We start from the raw sequence: 19,988 nt of genomic DNA, 5'->3' as shown, positions 1-19,988 counted from the left end.
TTCTCTCTCTCTCTCTCTCTTTTTTTTTTTTTTCAGACAGGATCTCACTCTGTCAACCAGCCTGGAGTGCAGGGGTGCTCATGGCTCACTGTAGCCTCAACCTCCCAGACTCTGGCGATCCTCCTGCCTCACTCTCCCAAGTAGCTGGGACCACAGGATCACGCCACCACACCTGCCTAATTTTTTAAATTATTTTTAGAGACAGGGACTCCCTATGTTGCCCAGGTGGTCTCAAACTCCTGGGCTCAAGCGATCCTCCCACCTTGGCCTCCTAAAGTATTGGGATTACAGGCATGAGCCACCATGCCTGGCCAAGATCTTTTATTCTGTCTTGCCCTCAGCCTAGAAACTCCCTTGAAGGCAGTGGCGAAGGGAGGTGATGTTGATACCAGCCTTGCAAGACTAAATAAAATTAAATCTGCTACCAAAGAAGTCACCTGGTGCCACCCCTGACACTGAGGAGATGCCCAACATGTAGGCACCCCTCCCCCACCAGGCTGCAAGTCTTCCTTCCTTGGGAACTTCTAGTGCCAGGCAGCCCCTTGGGCTCCCAGAGGAGCTGGAAGGAGGAAGGGAGGTGCCCATCTGACATTTCAGAGGCAGGTGCCCCAGGCAGCATACCCAGAGCAGTGAGCAGTGGCAGAACACATTCTGACCTGAGTGCAGGGCTTTATACGCCTCCCAGCCCTGCCACAATCACTTCCCCAAGGCCAGGCTTGCCAACTTCAGGCCTTGGCAGGCTTGTAAAGGAACTCCTCAAGCCACACTGTCCACCCCAACCACAACAGAGAGAGACAGACACACCCGCCACTATCCATCCATCCTCCTCCCTCACACCAAACAGCAGGAAAAGAAGAATGAGCCCCTGAAACTGGAGAGAGATGGTGGTTACACATTGGTTCTCTCCACAGTCCCGTGAGGCGCATAATACTAGTTCCACTTCACAGACGTAGAAGCCGAGGCTCAGAGAGGATAGCCACAGGCACACAGCAAGCAGGTGGCAGAGCTGGGACTGGGAGATGGGTTCGGCCAGCCAGACTCCAAAGCCCAAGCTGCGTTGTGTCCCTCCAGGCTGCACTCAGCATTCTGTGACTCTCAGCGCCCCTTCCCTTCTGTCAGCCCCTGCACACACCCACCACTCACCGGATCCTTACAGGCGGCCAGACCTGCCTCAGCAGCCTGAGAAGTCAGGCTGGGTTGCCATTCCCATTTACTAATGAGGGTGCAGGTCAGAGAGGAAGGTGGCCTCCAAGTGGGCACCATGGCAGCCCAGGCCCAGAGTTCAGGCATCCTGTTTTCCCAGCCCCAACTCTCCCCTGTGCTGGGCAGATTGCAGGATCACTTCACTCTACCTGGACTCAACACACTTTCCTCGTCTCCCGGTCAGTGTCTTCTTCACCTGTCTAGGCCTTGGTGTTGTGGAGAATGATAAAAGAAAGGGATTTGACATCAAGGCCACCTCTTATACACATTGGTTTATAAGTCTGGTGGGGGGTGGGGGCCTCCCCTGTCCTTGATTCTCCTCCTTTGAACATTTTTTCTTCAAGTCTTGACTGTGGACTGAATTCAAACTCCCGGGCACATGAGGTAGGGAGCCATGCCTTGGGGATGGCGGGGAGGGAGCCCACAGTGGTTGAATTGCACGCTGGCACTGGGCTGGAATCCCTTGAGGATGAGGTGGCTCTGGGGCCTCTGCACAGGAGGTGGGTGTGAGTCGGTGTCTCTCCCACAGCTGAAGTCTGCACAGACAGGGAGGGGACATTCTCTAGGCCCTACTCTTCCTGTCAGGGCAACCCCTCCACAGGCACACTCAGAGCCAACTCACCCCTGAACAATGAAGCCATTCTCCCTGCCCTTCCAAGAGCACTGCCTCACAGACAACTCCGCTGCGGGGACTGGAATGGTGCCCATCCTATAAACTGAGACCCGCAGAGGTAAGTGATTTGCTCAAGGTCACCCAGCAGCAAGCACTGGAGTCAAGGCTCAAGTACAGATCTTTTCATTCATGCATTCAATTATTCATTCAACAACTCTAGTTATAGTTAGCTGTGTGGCTGTTACCCGGTAGTTTAATTTCTCTGAGTCTCGGCTCTCTCATGTGGAAAATGGGGATATATTATTTAATTTATTAATATAAAATACTATTAGGGCCTCTTCATAAAATTGTGCAAGGATTTCAGCAAGATAATCTCTATAAAGTATTTAGCACAGGGCCTAGCAATCCTAGGCACACAAGCGTCACTACTATTACCATTCATTCAGTGATTCATTAATACTGAAACAGCAGAAACCATCCACCACTGTGGGTAGAGAGATGAAGAGGCTTGGACCCCACCTTCAAATCGCTCACAGGTCAGTGCAATTTGATAAGGGTTATGTTAAAGGGGAACACAGGGAGCTGTGGGAACATGCAGGCCAAAACAAAGAAGGCTTCCTGGGGGAGGTGTCATCTGAGCTGAGTGTTAAAGACTAAGTAGAAATTAGACAAGAGAAGGGAACAGCTGTGTGTGTGTGTGTTTAAGAGGTGGTCTTGATGTCAAATCCCTTTCTTTTATCATTCTCCATAACTCTTAAACAGGTTAAGAAGAGACTGACTGGGAGACAAGGAAAGTGAGTGTTGAGTCCAGGTGGAAGGAGGTGTGGGGCTGCGCCTCCAGGCCGGGGAGACGGCCTTGCACTGTGTGCCTGGACGTGGGCCAGGCCTGCTCAGGCCTCCTGCCACTGCAGCAGTTGGAAACGTGTCTGTCTCCGCACTGACTGTGGTCTACGTCCTTGAGGACAGACTTATGCCGTCAGAAAACACTTGTTGACTTGAACATGTAAACTACATCAAGAAGGATTAATGGGTGGGGCACAAACAGGAAACCATTAGACTCTTGTCTGGCCCATGGAGAATGAGGGACTAGGGGCAGGGGCTGCATGGAAGTGAATAAGCAGAATTGAATGAAAGGTCTGGAAGCCAAGAATGTCATTTTTTTGACTTATAAATAAAGATTAAAAAGCTATAACCCCCTACACACACACACACACACAGACACACAGGTGTACATCTGTGAATACACACCCCACTAAGAACCTGAAGCCACTGTGGCCGCCTGTCATGATTAAAGGTGGTGGTGGACGGGGGGCTTCATGCCTTCACACCTGACTGCGTCACCCAAATTTCATGTGTTGAAAACTGAAATCCCCAAATTCTTATGCTGATGGCATTTGGAGGTGGGGTCTTTGGGAGGTAATTAGGATTAGATAAGGTCATCAAGGTGGGGGTCCCCCCAATGGAACTGGTGGCTTTATAAGAAGAGGACAAGAGGCCTGAGCTGACACGCTCTTGCCCTCTCACCATGTGATGCCCTCCACTACGACACAGCAAGGAGGCCCTCGCCAGATCCCAGCACCATGCTCTTGGACTTCCCAGCCTCCAAAATCATGAGCCAAATAAACTTATTTCTTTGTAAATCACTCCGTCTGTGGTATTCTGTTACAGCAACAGAAAATGGACTAAGACAACACCCCTCATTCTAAGCTGTTATTAGCCCCTGGGACCTGACACAGCCACTCTGAATGTTGTTTGCATCACTGTTATCAAGGCCACTCTATCAGCTCTCCCAGTTATGGCCCCAGGAGACCATAATGGTGGGTTGGGGGTTGTGTTTACAGAGAATAGGGCATTGCGGCAGGTGTGTGTGCTGGGCACAGCCTGCTGAGTCCCCAAACACACTGAACGGTTTCCTCCCTAGAGTCCATTTACAGAGCTGCCAGGCCCCAGGAGAGCCCTCACTCCAGCTCCCTCAGAGCCAGCTCCCCACCAGGAGCAGACAGGACAAGGCATCCAAGAGAAGGGGGGATCAGGAGGAACTACTCACACCCTGGAAGCAGAATCACGTCAACACTCTTCCCCGCATACAAACAGGCAGCATGGGGACAGCAGGGAGCCAAGGTGAGAGTCAGGAGACCAGGATACTCACACCCTAACTTGCTGTACAAGCTCCGGTGACCCCATTCACCCCTCTGTGCACCCCACCCTCTGAACTCTTAGGGATGTTTTAATTAAATAACCTTTCCTTCTCCGTTACCTGCCTTTGTCTTCTGTAGGTGAATATAAAATATCCAAATGACTTCTTCCCAACCTGGCTACTCAGTCTTCCCCACTAAGATGTCCTTCTTCCATTGGAGCATTCCCTCATTTCTTCACTCCACAGACATTGATTAAGCCACCTACTAAATGCCAGTCAGACACACGTTAGGTGCTGGTTACGATGGGCAGGACAGTTGGATGGTACCACGCCCTGCCCTCATAGTGCATGCAAATCATTTTGACACTGATCTGAACCCACAGGGATCACAGTGGTCACATAACATCAAGTGGTAAATAAAAAACAAACTTTGGATTATTTAACAATAGTAACAGCCCCACTTATGGAGTGCCTACTATGTGCCAGCCCTTGAACATACACTGTCTCCCAGCCTCACAGCAACCCTAGGAAGGAGGCATTATGAATCCTGCTTTACAGAAGAGGAAATGGAAGCAGCACAGGAAGGTTAAGCAACTTATCCAAGACAACACAGCTCTAAGCACCTGGACTATGATTATTACTCCAGTCTGACTGCCTGGGGAGACTGCTCTTACCCTTCGGTTCACTAGAGTGTCTCTGTAAAGCAGCAGGAGAAAGATGTCTCTTGGAAAGGGGGGTCTTTAAAAACATCCAGGTTAGGCCGGGCGCGGTGGCTCAGGCCTGTAATCCTAGCACTTTGGGAGACCAAGGCAGACAGATCGCTTGAGGCCAGGAGTTTCAGACCAGTCTGGACAACATGGTGAAACCCCATCTCTAACAAAAATAGAAAAGAATTAGCTGGGCGTGCTGGCATCAGCCTATAGTCCCAGCTACTCGAGAGGCTGAGGCAGCAAAATCGCTTGAACCCAGGAGGCAGAGGTTGCAGTGAGTCGAGATCGTGCTACTGCACTCCAGCCTGGGCAACAAAGCAAGACTATCTCCAAAAAAAAAAAAAAAATCCAGGTTAGAGGAGCTTTTTCCAGACAGACCATCCCATCTCCTGCCCCCGAGAGAATCACTGGTGCGTTACCATTCCAGCAGGGTGGGTATGCATCAGAGCCCTCAGTTCTGTTGGCATAGAGAAAAGGAGCTGAGAACCAGCTCTTGCCATGCTAGAGTCTCAGCCCCTGCTCTCCCAGTGGTAGGGAAGTGAGAATTGGAAACTGGTAGCCTCTGAGAGCAGGGTGCATGGTGAGAGTTAGGAGGTCTGGCTCTCACCGCCCACACCAACCCTGCCAACTGCAGTGCAAAGTGTTCTCTGCTACATGAGGCAAAAGGAGATGATTTCTGCATGTAGGAGCTGAGAGAGCTGCCACGAGCAGGCCAGGATGACTGGGACACAGCGTGACCCCATGCCAACCCTGGGGCTCCCCCATCCCTCCTGCTCTGCCATCAGAGCCAGGCTAGAGCTGGCACTTGTCAATGCCTGCTTATTGATTGACCAGGTTCTCTGCTACATTAGCTGAAATGGGGCCACTCAGTGCTCTACAGCAGCTATGAGAGGACCCTGATTGTTGCGAGTCAGAGTAGGAACCACTGTGCAGGAGTTAACACAATCCACAATGCAGACCACTGGCTGGGTTCCAGCAATGATGAGAAACGAGACCCTGGAGGCACACAGAGGCCAGGATTCTCCTAAGCATTACTGGGGAGGGGCAGAGGCCTGGGGTAGGGATAGGAGGCCTTAATGTCCCAGAAGCCACTGTGCCACATTCTAAAGGAGCCTAGCCAGAGGGCCCCCCAACTCTGCTGTCTCCTTCTGGAAGCTTCAGGGAGCCTGAAGCCTCATGTTCCTACTGCTGTGGTCCCAGTCTGAGAAAGCAATGGTTTCCTGAGAAGTAAGGTGGGAAGAGAGCAGCTGGAGTGGCTGAAGGCATCTGGGAATGTCTGGATTGGTGGGTGTTTAAGAGACCCTTCCATGAGGCTGTGTGAGGCAAGAGAGAGCCCCTCCGCCTGACCACATCAGCGGAGGAGAGCTGGGGAGTGATGAGAGAGAAGACACCAGCAGCCCTGCCATCACAGTGCTTCCATTTGGATACCTAATAGGATCTGAATCATCCTCCAATTTCTTCTTCCTCCCCAGCTTCCCCATCCCCAGAAACAGCACCACCATCCACCAGTGCCTTAAGCCATAAGCATGGATCGTCACATTGGATTCCTTCTCCCACATCACACCTCAACCCATTTCCAGTTGGTTCCAACTCTAACATGCCTGAAATGTTTCCAGTTCTGTCCATCTCCATGGCCTCCTCCACTCCCTGCCTGCCTCAAGCCCCACCTGCTGCCCCCCAGTCCTAACTGGGCTCCCTACATCCTCTCTAACCCCACTAACCCCACTCCAACCCATCCTCCACAGAGCAGGCAGAGTGACTGTCTTATGTTAGTGTGATGAATGACACTGATTGATTTTTTTCAAATGTTAAACCACCCTTGCCTAGATGGAATAAACCCTTTCGGGTGGTGATATATTATCCTTTTTATATCACCGGATTTGATTTGCTAATATTTTCTCAAGGACTTTTGACCTTTTTAAAATATAATTTGATTTATGTCATTCCCTGCTTAAACCACTCAGAGGCTTCACAGCGCACTTAGAAAAAAATCCAAACTCTTGAGCAGGAACCACAAGGCCTCCAAGGCCTTACTGAAGCTGTGGTGGGTCTCTCTGGACGTCCACGTGGGATTTTGGAGAAACCAACAAGGACCTGCCCCAGAGAACACCGGCACGGCTCCCTCTAAGTTCACAAATGGCAGTCGAAGGCACCTGCTTGCTGGTGTGTCCCTGGGCTCTCGCTCCCTGCTAGCCTCTAAGTTCCATGAGGGCAGAGACCCAGGTCCCCTTCTTGCCGGTGGTAAGGTCCTTAATCTCATCATGAATCTGGCATTCTGAGTTAACGAAGGGAATAAACTCTCTGCCTCCTCCACGCCTAGGCTCGTGCAGCTGAACGTGGCTGGTGAGAAACACACAGCCACACAGCTGAGTTGCACTTCAAATTCATCATCGCGAACTTAACGGGGGCCCTTCATGCTGCCCTCACTTACACTAGACTTCCTGAGCCTAGTCACTCTCCCACTTCCTAGAGAATTATTTCACACTTGCTGCTCTCTCCAACACCTCCTACTGCATCCTCACTCTTAGCTGGTGACCTTGCTTCCCAATTCACTATGAAAATGGAAAGAATCAGGAGAGAGCTTCACCTACCAGCATCTGCACCCACAGATGCCGCAGGTTGCCACAGAAGAGCCTCCAGGATCCCGTCTAAAGCCAGTCTCTCCACGTATGCCTCACTAGCCTAAACCAGGACATCACTTTAGAAATTCTCTCCTTTGTTTCATCACTAGTGTTTTACTCTCTGCGGGATCATTTCTGTCAGCACACAAACTCACTAACCTCCCTTTTATCTTAAAAAACAACACAGGGGGCCAGGCGCAGTGGCTTACGCCTGTAATCCCAGTTGTTTGGGAGGCCAAGGCGGGCAGATCACTTGAGGTCAGGAGTTTGAGACGAGCCTGGCCAACTTGGTGAAACCCTGTCTCTACTAAAAATACAAATATTAGCCAGGCATGGCGGCATGCAACTATGATCCCAGCTACTTGGGAGGCTGAGGCAGGAGAATCACTTGAACCCGGGAGGCGGAGGCTGCAGTGAGCCGAGATCATGCCACTATAGTCCAGCCTGGGTAACAGAGTGAGACTCTATCTCAATCAATCAATCAATCAATCAATAAAATCCCAGCGTAAGACAGCTCACTTCCACTTCCCCTGACAGCTACTGCCCCATTCCTTTGCTCTCTTTGCAACAAAATTCCTCAAGAGTACTCGATACCAGTCCTCTTTTCTCTTGAGCCTTCTCCATTCAGGCTTTGCCCCCATCACTCCTTTGACATTGCCCTTGTCAAGGTCACCAATGGCCTTGCAAAATCCAGTGGTAATTCTCAGTCCTTATCTCACTTCACCCATTCGTCGACCCTCCTTGGTGGAATGTCTACACTTGGCTTCCAGGGTACCACACTGGCTCTGAGTTTTCTTCCTGTGTCTGGAGTTCTCCTTCAGTCTCCTTTGCTGGTGCCTCCTCTTTTCCCACCTTCTCAATGCTCGGTTATTGGTCTTCCTCTCTTCTGTATCTGCGCTGTCTCTCTTGGGGACCTCATCCAGCCTCATGGATTTAAACCCGTCTACATGCCATAGCTCTAACACTTACAACCACCCGTCCAGGCCTCTCATTCTTGTACATCCAACCACCTGCTCAACATTCCACTCAGATATCTGTTAGACACGCCAATGTCAGCATGTCTAAATCTGAACTCATTTTCTTACTTCCACCACCTGCAGCCTTTCCCACCTTAGATGATGCCAACTCCATCCTCCCAGTTGCTTAGAAGTAAAAGTCTGGTCATATTGACTCTTCTTTCTCACATCCAATCTATAGGAAAATTCCCACATCCAAGTCATAAGCAAATTCTTTGGCTCTTTTTTTCAAAATACATCATGAATTTAAACAAATCATGGTACATTCATACAATGTATGAATTCTAACAGCAATGAGGGGAAAAATCCTACTCAGTAACAGGGATGAATCTTGGCAAGAATTTTGAGCTTCAGAAGCCAGACATAAAAGGGTATAAACTGCTTGACTCCACTTATAAAAGCTCAAGAACAACCAAAATCAATCTATAAGGATAAAGGTCAAAATAGAGGTTGCCTTTTGGAGGGTAGTGACTGGGAGGGAGCCTTGTACAATGCTGGAAGTGTCCTAAATATTGATCGGGGTAGTGGTATATAGGTATATACATATGCAAAATTTTACAGAGCTGAACACTTGAGATTTACGCACTTTACTGGATAAAATTTTTACTTTGATACAAAGTGAATTAAAAGTTAAAATTTTTAAATGCACATCCAGAATTAACCACTTCTCACCACCTCCTCTGCTATTGTTCAGCTTCGAGCCACCTCCGTCTTCCCTCACCTGAATCACTGCAATAGCGCCTAACTACTCCCCTGTTTGCACCCTTGTCCCTAAAGCACATTCTCAACATGGCAACAAGAGTGATCCTTTAAAGCTTAAGTCAGATCATGTCACATCTCTGCTCTAAATCCTGCAATGGCTCCCCATTCCCCTCAGAGTAAAAGCCATTGTCTTTCCAGTGGCCTCCATGCTGTACCTGGGCCAGTGGCCCATAATCTCTGACCACTCTCCCCTTTTATCTCTCCATCTCAGCCCCATAGGCCTCTTTGCTAGTCCCTAAACCCTTCAGGTACATTCCTATGCTAAGGCCTCTGTTCTAGTTCTTTCCCCTGCATGGCATGCCCTCCCTATACATGCATGGCATGTTCCCTCACCTCCAGGGTTTTGGTCAAATGGTGCCTTTTCAGTGAAGCCTCTTGGACCACCCTGTTTAAAGTTGCAACCCTTTCTCCCAGCCCCATTTTGGGCTGGGGCATCTCCAGTCCCACTTACCCTGCCCCCTTTTTCTTTTTTCAATAGCACATTCTAGCTTCTAACACTCTACATGATTTAGGTATTGCATTTATTATTTAGCATCTGATTTCCAATTCATTAGAATTCATTCTCCATGAGGGTCTCTGTTTTATTGATGAAAATATCTCAACAGACCCTGGCTCATATGAGGCACTCATTAAGTATTTGCTGAATACATGAACAAATGAATGAGTTAATGAATGAATAGGTCTATCTGTACCAGGGCCCTGTGTAGGGACAAGTCAGCTGCCCTCCTCTCTCAAAGGGGAAGCAAGAGGCAAGAAGGTAATTTCAAAGAGCCTTTCCTACACAACCCGGGCTGCATGGAGTGAGTGTGGAGTGGGATCCAGCTGCCCAGCCCAGGTCTGCAAGGCATCAGCTGCTAGTCTCCTGCCATCCCTACTCCCACCACAGGTGGGGTGAGAGTTTCTCCTTGGCCACCTTGTTCCGTGGGAATCCATCATCTCAGCAGAGACTCTGAGCTGTCAGACAGAGGTAGAGATCAGATCAGCTTGCCCATCTTTGTATCCCTAGGCCTGGCAAAGCGCCTGACATATAGCAGGTACTCATAGCACACTTATAAAATAGATAAATGGATGTTGTCAGCCCCTCAGCCCCACACCTCTCTGCAGTTCTGCTGGGGAATAAACTTCCAGGATAAGGAGCAAGGCAGGAGAAGGTACCCCCATGTCCTCTCCCTCGGGGTCAGGGAAGCCCCTTGCCAGCTGCCCCCATCTCCCTGCCCACCTTCAAGCCAGTATTTCTAAGAGGATGTGTATGCCAAGACCCACCCGCCTGCCTCTCCTTCTTCTCCTTAACCCCACGGCCACCTGCCAGGCTTTTCTTTGGATGGTAGCAGGTGATAGTTCCCTCTGGGCTTGAATTAAAAAGGCTGAGGTTAAAGGAGTGATTCATGCCGCCCAAGGAGCCGCGTCTCTCCACTTCCTTCCTCTCTGCTCTGTGTGTCTGTCCGCACTTGCCGAATGAGGCCAACCAAGATGTGCCTCATCCAAGTCCTCTCCCAGGGACACTGATTCCTCACCATCAGGATGCCAAGGACTTCAGGAAAGAGACCAGGCGATAAGGACTAGACTTGGGACCCACACAGTCCTGCCCAACCCAGCCCAGAAGGGGAAGTGGGCTAAAGAATGCCAAATGCCCCCTGGGGATTTGCAGTGTGGGTACAATTGGTGAGGGAGAAAGGAGAGTTGGAGTAAAGGGAGTTGGGAAATATTTAACCTCACAAGGCATTCCTTCTAGATAGCACCTATGCTATTTACTGGGTGACACAGCCCAGGTTCTGACTTGGCTCTGACCATATGAACAATGTGAATCATTAAAGTGTTTTTTTGTTTGATTTTATAATTTCATTTTTTTTTTTTTTTTTTGAGCAGAGTCTTGCTCTGTTGCCCAGGATGGAGTGCAGTGACCTGATCTCAGGTCACTGCAACCTCTGCCTCTTGGATTCAAGCATTTCTCCTGCCTCAGCCTCTCAAGTAGCTGGGATTACAGGCGTGCACCACCACGCCCGGGTAATTTTTGTATTTTCAGTCGAGACAGGTTTCACCATGTTGGCCAAGATGGTCTTGAAATCCTGACCTCAAATGATCTGCCTGCCTCAGACTCCCAAAGTGCTGGGATTACAGGCGTGAGCCACTGCACCCAGCCTCAACTTATATTTTAATAGATTAAGGGGTACCTGTGCAGGTTTGTTACACAGTAAAGCATTTTTCATAACAATAAATAATCAGAAACAATTGAATTAGCCAGTGATATAAGAATGCATAAATAAAATATGATATTCAAATATCCATTTATTCAAAAAAGGTTTCCGGCATGCCTGCTCTGTGCCAGGCATGGGGAAATGGGGGTATGTAAGCAGATGTGGTCCTGGCCTTTGGGAACTTACCAAGCCCAGAAAGAGTGACATTAAATAGAAAGCAACCAAGGTGATGAGTGGTAGACTTGGAAGGAGAAGGAGATTCAACCCAAGTGCCTAACAGAGGAAACTAACTTGGTCCAGGTGGGGTGGGGCTCAGGGAAGGCCCCCCTAAGGAGAGCCCATTTTAGCTGAGCCCCAAAAGATGAGTAATAATACAATCCAATATTATACCGCCATAAAAATCCTTACAAAATCATTTTAGTTGACACAGGGAAATGCTTGTAATGCTAAGTGAATAAAACAGGATATAAAACCATGTATATATAGATGTTCTCAATATGTAAAAATAATATATCTATATATACATGTGTGTGGAAAAATTTTCTGGAACACCGAAATGTTAATGGTAGTTCTCTGTAGGTGGTAGAATTACTGGTGATTTTACCATCTTTATTCTTTCTTCCATTTTTCACAATCAACATGGATTACTTTCATGCTCAGAAATAAACAGCAAATGTCAGGGTGCGGTCCCTACAGCTCCGCCTCTGGGTAAAAGGCATCCTGGCCATTCTCCGGCTTCCACACAGGGCTGACACCTCGGCAGGTTGCTCCTCAAGCACTCAGAAACTTCCGGGAAGCCACACGACGCCAGCCGGGGGAAGCTTTCACACTTGAAAGGAGTCCAGATGCCTCTTCAATTAAAGGCCACGTTCTCCCTCGGCCCAGCAAGCTGCTTGGCCTAACCCACCTGAAGGCTATCCCTAATTCAGAGAAATTATTTTTCAATCACAAAGCAACTTCCCTCAGTCTCATTCCCCTCTAAGCTGCCACTGATCTGCTGACTTCACCCACTGAGGCTGCATATTTTCCTTTTCTGTTCCTTGAGGGGTGGGTGACTGCAAAGAGCTCTTCTGCTCAAGCTTTTTACATCAGAGGCGGGGGAGCAAGTATTCAGATGAGAGGAGGAAAGAACTCCCAGCCAAGTAATCTTGCGTAAGCTCCTCCTCTCTCCAACCTCGGTTTCCTCCTCAGTCCACAAGTGTGAGAGTTTGGGCTTCAGGGCTTCCTCCAACTCCTCTTCCCTCTCAGACACTCCAGGCCTATGACTAATCCATCCTTAGACACAGGATCTGAAGACAGCCTACCTCTCTGAAAGCGGATGGCAAGACCTGAGAACAAGTGTTCTGGGACCCACAAGCCACAGACAGTCACCTGCGGGGGCATGACGGCACACAAGGCATTTCAGGGTTGTCAAGAAAAGCCCAGGCTAGCCAGGGTGGGGAGGGCTAAATTGATGCCTAAAAGTGAACATGCCCTAATTTGCCAGATTTCTTTCCCCCCTCCGGCTCAGCATGCCGGGCTCCTCCACCACTCCTTGCTATGCTTCCCCGGTCAGCAGCCCAGTGGGGCAGGCTTCCAGCTGTGGACAGAGGCAGGACTGCCAAGGGCTCAACTGCCCACTGGAGTGAAGGTAGAGGGAGGGGAAGATGCTGGGTGGGGGCTGAGCAGTGTGCAGAGGTCATTGGCAAAGATCAGAGGAGAAAAATCACCCTACTGACAGCTTCCTAGAAACTCCTCCAAAAATCCTACAGCTTCTTGGGCTGACGCAAGATACACATGGGCTTACTGGTTGAAGGCATCTGTTAGGCCTAGAGTCAAATCCTGCTTCTGCCCCTGACAAACTGTTTGGGCAAGTTACTGAAACTCCCCAAGTCTTAGCCCTCAATTTAGCTAAATAATTGTCTATAGAGAGGCCAGGTGAGGTGGCTCATGCCTGTAATCCCAGCACTTTGGGAGGCCAAGGCGAGTGGGTCACCTGAGGTCAAAAATTTGAGACCAGCCTGGCCAACATGGTGAAACCCCGTCTTTACTAAAAATACAAAAAATGACCTGGGCATGGTGGCATGCACCTGTAATTCTAGCTACTCAGGAGGCTGAGGCAGGAGAATCACTTGAACCTTGGAGGTGGAGGTTGCAGTGAGCTGAGATCGTGCCACTGCACTCCAGCCTGGGCAACAGAGCGAGACTGTCTTAAAAAAAAAAAAAAAAAAGAATTGTCTATAGAATGGGGGTAACAATAAGCTCTACTAGTGAGACTATGAACATTGAATGAGATGAAGTATATTAAAAACATAGCATTGTTCCTAGCATACACTCCCTAGGAGCTAAAACACACAACAAAACCCTCCCAGGATCCCAACACAGCACTGGCAGGAGTCAGGATAAGGAAGAAACACAGAATTAGAGCTGATAGGAACCTCAGAGACCTAAAATCCAACCCCTTCATTTATTTCTTCTATTTATTTATTTATTTATTTATTTATTTATATTGAGACAGAGTCTTGCTCTGTTGCCCAGGCTGGAGCATAGTGGCGCAATCTCAGCTCACTGCAATAGACACCTCCCAAGTCCAAGCGACTCTCCTGCCTCAGCCTCCCAAGGAGCTGGGATTACAGGCATGTGCCACCACGCCCAGCTATTTGGTTTTGGTATTTTTAGTAGTGATAGAGTTTTACCATGTTGTCCAGGCTGATCTCGAACTCCTGGTCTCAAGGGATCCACCCAGCTCGGCCTCCCAAAGTGCTGGGATTACAAGCATGAGCCACCATGCTCTGCCTCCAACCCCTTCATTTAACAGATGGTGAAGGGGAAAGGCTCAGAGAGGCTGAATAACTTATCAAAGGTTGCATAGCTAGTTAGTAACAGAGCAAGGTTCAAACTCAGGTCTGCCTGACTCGCAAACACCCACCACCCCTCACTCCACTCCAACCCAGCTGGCCATGGACAGCCCCCTTGCTGGGGTCTCCTTCCCATAGAGAGGTTTGGTCAGGGAGCCCTCTGTTAGCACCCTTCTCTACAACTAGCCCCCGGGAGTAGGCACGAAATTGCCACAAAGTGCCACCAAGAAAACTCTGGGTGAGGAGGTAGGGGACAAATGATAGAGATTCCCTAGAACTAGGAGCTGAGGGGAATAGGGTTTCAATTACCAAGCATGTGGAGGTGCTATGCAAATAGCATGCAAACCATAAGCAAATGACCACAGTTACTGATGAATCAACAATTTCAGCTTTAAAAAAAAAAAGTTTGTAACTGGATCATATTATATGATGTGAATCTCTTTTCTCTCTTGGTTTTCTGCCAAGCAGAAAGAAAGAAAATTCGTGGTTCACTGACCAAACCACACCCCACTTCGTGAGAGCCAGCAGACGCTTGTATCTGGGTGCCCCAGACCCACCTCGCCAATGCTCAATCAGTACGACTCTCTGTGCCCAGGGCCACATCTACCTCTGACTGGCATGGCAGGACAGCAAGCCTGGTGCCCGGGGACCTCTGGCCAAGGGGGGTTTCAAAGACCCAGCAGCCTGCTGACTCCAGCCACGTAGAGAGGAACAGAGCATGTTGTTCCTCCTGAAGGGGACCTGGGCAATGGCACACAGGAGCCCAGAATGGCCCAAAACCTCAGCCAGGATCCCTGCTTGAGAAGCGAGGCCCCAGCAGCCTTTCCCTAACTCAGGAGAAGGGCTCCTCTCCAACGTGCCAGGACACTCATGGGCACTGCTGCTGTGTGGCTGTCAAGGAGCCACGCTGAGCTGGTGGGGGCATCTGTGATCATGGCCCTGAATCAGAAGTGGGGACAGGTCTAGCCCACAGCAAGAAAGTGAGAGGTTAGACTTCTGGAAGATCTGCTTGAGGCTCAACTGTGTGTGCTCCGGAAACCTGGCCAATTCAATCAATGTTTATGGAGGGTCTGTGATGTGCCAGACACTGAGCTGGGCATTCTGAAGAATTTGCAGAAACAAGTAAGATGTGGTTGCTGCCCTGAGGCACCAACACTCCACCAGAGGAGTAGAAACATGTATAGATATAACTGAACAGTTCTTAGACACCTCCTTGGAGATGTGTTGTGTATGTGTTTGTGTGTGTGTTTCTTCGTGTATGTGTTGACACCGAATGACACCTAAGAGCATGAGTGGCAGGAGTAGGGCTTGCCTATCCAGCCACACTTGAGCCGTATGTTAATAGTGACAATAAAACTACAAATAAGACCTCCCTATGGCTTGCATATATTAGGCATAATATTAATACAAGTGCTTTGCATATATGAGTTCATTAAATTATTCCAATAACCCTAGGGAGTAGGCACTATTATTAATGTTCCCTTTTATACATAAGGACATTAAAGCTTAAAGCGGTTAAATAAGTGACTTTTGCACAGCTAGAAATTCCCAGCAAGGATTTGAACTCAGGCCCACGGCAGCCTCTGTGCAGGCCCCTGCCTCCACCCTCAGAAGACAGCTCCCCAGGATGCCAGCTCCAAAGCCACAGCAGCTGCCTCCTGAAGGAATAAGCCTGCTGTCCTCACCAGCACAGCCATCCCAGCCCCACAGGGCAAGTAGAGCACATTCTGTCACTGCAAGACAGGACCTTTGGCACACCTTAGCACTCAGCAGACAGACTTTCTCCAGCAGCCTTCCTATAGCTGAACATCTGCATGAGTTTCCAAATGTGGCAACACTGTTATAATGGCCAGGCTCAGAGGCCCTGCTCTTCTAATGCGCTGAGACCAGCTTTCTACGTGCAGCCCAGCAGCAACCTAGGACTAATGGCAGCATGTGGGCCCCTCAGTGGATGAGCCTATGGGGCTTCTGGCTGCATTCCCTTCTTCACCCCACCTTCCCTGGAAAACCTGGAGGGCGGAGGGAGGTAGACAGGGCAGAGAGACTGGCATCAAGCCGCTGGGCATGGGGGAATCAGGAAGGAAGGCAGATAATTAGATCACACTTCTCTCCGAGTGAGCTTCAAGGAGACCCTCTGAGTCTTAGTTTCCCCTTTAAAAGCTCCTGTCCCACCTCCCTTACAGCAGCATGATGATAACAGGAAAAAATAACGCATGTAAGAAAGTCTTTGAGAAGTTACATGTGCACAAATGTAACACAAAGGGAGAAACATGGGTCCCTAGGCCTACCCGGGCAAGGGGCCAAGTGAGGTCAGAGGCCCTACATCCCAGAGAAGCTATGCCGGGGGTGGCAGGTGCTGGAGATGGTCAGAGCTCCCTAGGAGAAAAGGAATCTACTGGGGGCAAGAATTCAAAGAAGGGGCAAGCACGCCTCACAAGAGCGTCCCAGCAGGGCCAGTCCCTGGCAGTATGCCCAGGCACTCGCTGGCACTTGGTGGCCCAAGGCACTGCCTGGTGATGAGATTGTGGCCTGGCAGCTCCAGGCAGGGAGCCCCAACATGGACTGGACACTCACACTGAGGACAGCACCATCAGGCCACCCATCCCAGTGCTGCCTGGAAGCAGCACAAGCACCTCTACTATGACCAGCAAAGACATGGTTTTGCAACAAAACAGCAATAAGAAGAGTAGGCACCAGCATTTTTCCTTCCTCCTGTCTATAACAGAGATCCCACAAGTGGAAGTGAGGCAAAGGTAATCAGACCATTGGGTTCAGCTGGAAAGCCCTGGAAGGAACAGCTGACTAGCACAGAGATACCTGGTGAACAAGAGAGCCAAAGCGTGCCTTCAGGAAGCCTGCTGGGATCTGGCTGGAGCAGCAGCGCTCCTGCCCCTGTTGTGCCACCCTCATTATGTTCCCACCGCACCCTAAATCTCTTCTCTGCCTCTTTCTCTTCCTCTTCCCTGGGACTGGCAGAGCTCAGCTCATTCCTACCCAGCACTCACTGTGACCCCATCTTAGTGGCTCCTCCAAATCTTTCACCTCCACCCCAGGCCTGACAGGCAGCCTTAGGTTCCCTGGCTGCAAGAGCTTCAGTCTGAGGTCATGGGCACTGGTAAGTTCACAGTCCAGTCCTCCAGCCACCCATCCCCCTCCTGCTTCTCTGGCACTGCAGAGCGGAGCACAGGAAGGCAGAGTGAGGACTGGAGCACAATGGCCCAAAGAACATCTGGCTTACTTGGGGTCTTATGCTCTACCTTTTATCCTTTCTAGATGGCCCTCAAGCCAGCCATCATGCGGTGCTGTGAGTACCTTCAGCGGATGTGGACTCACCGGAGAGGGATCTTGACCCGGAGGTAGCGGTCCACGGCAATTGCCAGCAGGGCCAGGATGGAGCTCTGGGTGAGGATGAGGACCGGACAGGCAACCATGAGGCAGGTGTGGAAGTAGGTCTGTGGCCCAATGTTGATGAGGATGGCGAGGGGAATGACCAGGGCCCCCACGGCCACATCAGCCACTGCCAGCGACACGATGAAGCAGAAGGTGGCATCCCGCAGCGCCTGGTTCACCTTCACCGCCCAGATCACCAGCACGTTCCCAGGCACAGAGACCAGGGCGATGAGCACCTCGATGCCGATGTAGGCGGCCTGGAAGGCTGAGATGGAGGGCGGCATGGCGGGCACAGGCTGGGAACATCAGCAGACGGGCACCAAGGGGCACGAGGCAAGCACCTGTGTGGTCAGGGAAGCCTGGGATGGGGAAGCCTGTCTGGGAGGGGCAGGGAGCTCAGGCTGCTCTGGAACTCCAGGTACCCCATGGAAATGTGTCCCACTTGGCACATGCAGCTCCTACCCAGGCTGGAGGGGCACCTGGCTCCTTCTCTGCCTAATCTTTGTCCCTTCCCTTTATCATTCCCAGAGGTTCCATTCAGCAACTTAAAATAGCAGCGCGCTTTTTTATCAGGTGTGAGGCAGCTCCCAGCTCGCGCGCGCGCGCGCGCGCGCACACACACACACACACACACACACACACACATAGAGGGGTCTCCCATGACTGACTCTGCCCACCCTCGTGCACAGAACAGGATACAGGGAGCTCACCATCCTGCCTGCTGGACGGCAGGGGTCCCAGAGGCAGTGCCCAAAGTTCCAGGCAACAGAGCTCCGGGCCACGCGCGGTAGGGCTGGGCTGGGCTGGGCTGTGGACACCGCGCGGCAGCTCATAGTCCTCCGGCTCCCGCCGCAGAGCTCCCAGCCCGGCCTTTCAAGCAATCACATGGTGCGGCAGAGACTCAGCCCCGGACACTTTTAAAGAGGTAGCGCCCCTGTTTCGCACCTGGCACTGGGGTGGCAGACGTGGGTCTGGGGACGGAGCCCAGGACAAGGCTGGGGCGTTTCTCCCTATACCCTAGCGTGCCCGCACCTGCCCTGCGCCACCCACTTGAGACCCGTCTGGTGCTTGGATCTTAGCAGTCCCCGGGTCCCGCTCTGTCGGGGACCCTTGCCCATGGCCTGCCCCAAGGGGGCATTCCGGTCTCTTCTTTCAACCCTCTCCTGCACCCCCATTGGGGAGCCCCAGGGGCTAAACGAGACTCAGACTTACCCAAGGTCACCAAAGCTAGCAGAGTTCCCGGCTACCTGAGCTGTTCTGTCCAAGTGCCCCCACACCTTGACGCCTTCAGCAGCCGCTCGCTCCAGGGATTCCTGGGGAAGCCAAGGCCGGCCTGTAAGGTCCAGAGGGATGGTAGCTGGCTGGGACTCGACTCGGGCGCCGGCGGCTCTGTCGCCCCCGGCGCGGGAGCTGAGTGACAATCGGGCTCCGCACACCGGGAGGGGGCGAGGGCGGCGGCGGCACCCGCGGGCCCCTCCCTCCTCATCCTCCGTCTCCTCCCCCATCCCCTCCTCTTAACAAAGGAAGTGATACTGGGTGAGAAAAGCTGGGAAAAATGTGAGCTTTTCGAAGGGCCTGGTGTGCGCGCCCAGCCTCAGGACTGGACAGAGGCACAGCCTTCCTGTGTCCACTCTCTCCCTTCTCAATGCAGGACTCCTGGGAGCCCTGGTCTAGCCTCCAGCGACCCCTCACCCCTCACGGCACAGCATCTCTTCTGCAGGACTTCAGAATGCCCCCACTGGGATCTCCCAAAGCAGTCAGTTTGTAGTCCTGGCACCCTCCCCCAATCCTAAAACCCTGCTCTCTCTATGAAACCAGTCCCTGCATCTTCTCATCCCACACTGTTTTGCAGGCTCTACCCTGAGTCATTATATTTCTTTCTCATCCATCTTTCAGAACTGCCTTTTAGTCTATTAGCAATTTCCATTTTGCAGATGAGGATGCTGAGGCTCAGGGAAGGGACCTGGCTTCCCAGGATCGCCTGTCGGTGTCACTGGCTCTGCGCTCCTTTTCCTTCCTCCTTCTCCCTCTTCCTAGCACAGGGCTAAGCCATAAGGCATCCAGTCCAATCCCCTCATGTTATAGATAAAGAAGCAGGCTCAGGGAAAGAAGGGAATTCCAGAGGTCACAGGGAAAATCTTAACGGGAGCAAAATAAGAATCCCAGGCTCCTGACTCTCTCCACTGTGTCCAGACCCCTCCCCTGGCCACCTTCTGCCAGTTTCAGTTTAGGCAGTCCACTGGTATTAACTAATGACCAGACCCTGGAAATGAATGGATGCCTCACAGAGATCCCAACCTGAGAAATCCTTGTTTGTGGGTATTGGGCCAGGGTCCTAGGAGGGCAAAGAGAGTCAGGCTGGGGACCCCAATGTTAGCTAGCCGCAACCCAACCCGGCCTCTAGGGGCACTGCCCCATCACTGGATCTCAAAATGCAAGGAAAAGGGTTCTGCCCAGATGAGGGTGGGCACGTTGCTTCCGTTGGGGGCTGCACTGAATCACAG

At 51.1% G+C, this 19,988-nt stretch overlaps 1 protein-coding gene across 4 annotated transcripts in view; it reads right to left on the bottom strand.

The window, feature by feature from the left end:
* The window catches only part of ADORA1 (adenosine A1 receptor), a 40,003-nt gene extending 21,072 nt beyond the window's left edge, over window positions 1-18,931 (bottom strand). Inside the window, exons 1-3 of one of the 4 annotated variants that reach the window (XM_011931790.1) lie at window positions 18,697-18,921; window positions 18,195-18,354; window positions 17,428-17,825 (exon numbers count right to left, since the gene is read on the bottom strand). In XM_011931790.1, the coding sequence (XP_011787180.1) occupies window positions 17,428-17,768 (341 nt within the window). In that variant the 5' untranslated portion in view covers window positions 17,769-17,825; window positions 18,195-18,354; window positions 18,697-18,921. Of the gene's footprint in view, window positions 1-17,427; window positions 17,826-18,194; window positions 18,386-18,696 lie in introns of those variants that run through there. The other 3 variants (XM_011931792.1, XM_011931789.1, XM_011931793.1) reach the window with 3 other exon arrangements.
* Between the last annotated feature and the right edge of the window lie 1,057 nt (window positions 18,932-19,988).

The sequence above is a fragment of the Colobus angolensis genome, unplaced genomic scaffold (assembly GCF_000951035.1).
Source record: "Colobus angolensis palliatus isolate OR3802 unplaced genomic scaffold, Cang.pa_1.0 Scaffold91, whole genome shotgun sequence".
In the NCBI taxonomy this organism is placed as follows: domain Eukaryota; kingdom Metazoa; phylum Chordata; class Mammalia; order Primates; family Cercopithecidae; genus Colobus; species Colobus angolensis.
Note: the sequence above shows the minus strand (reverse complement) of the source record. Positions and strands in the feature narration are given on the sequence as shown.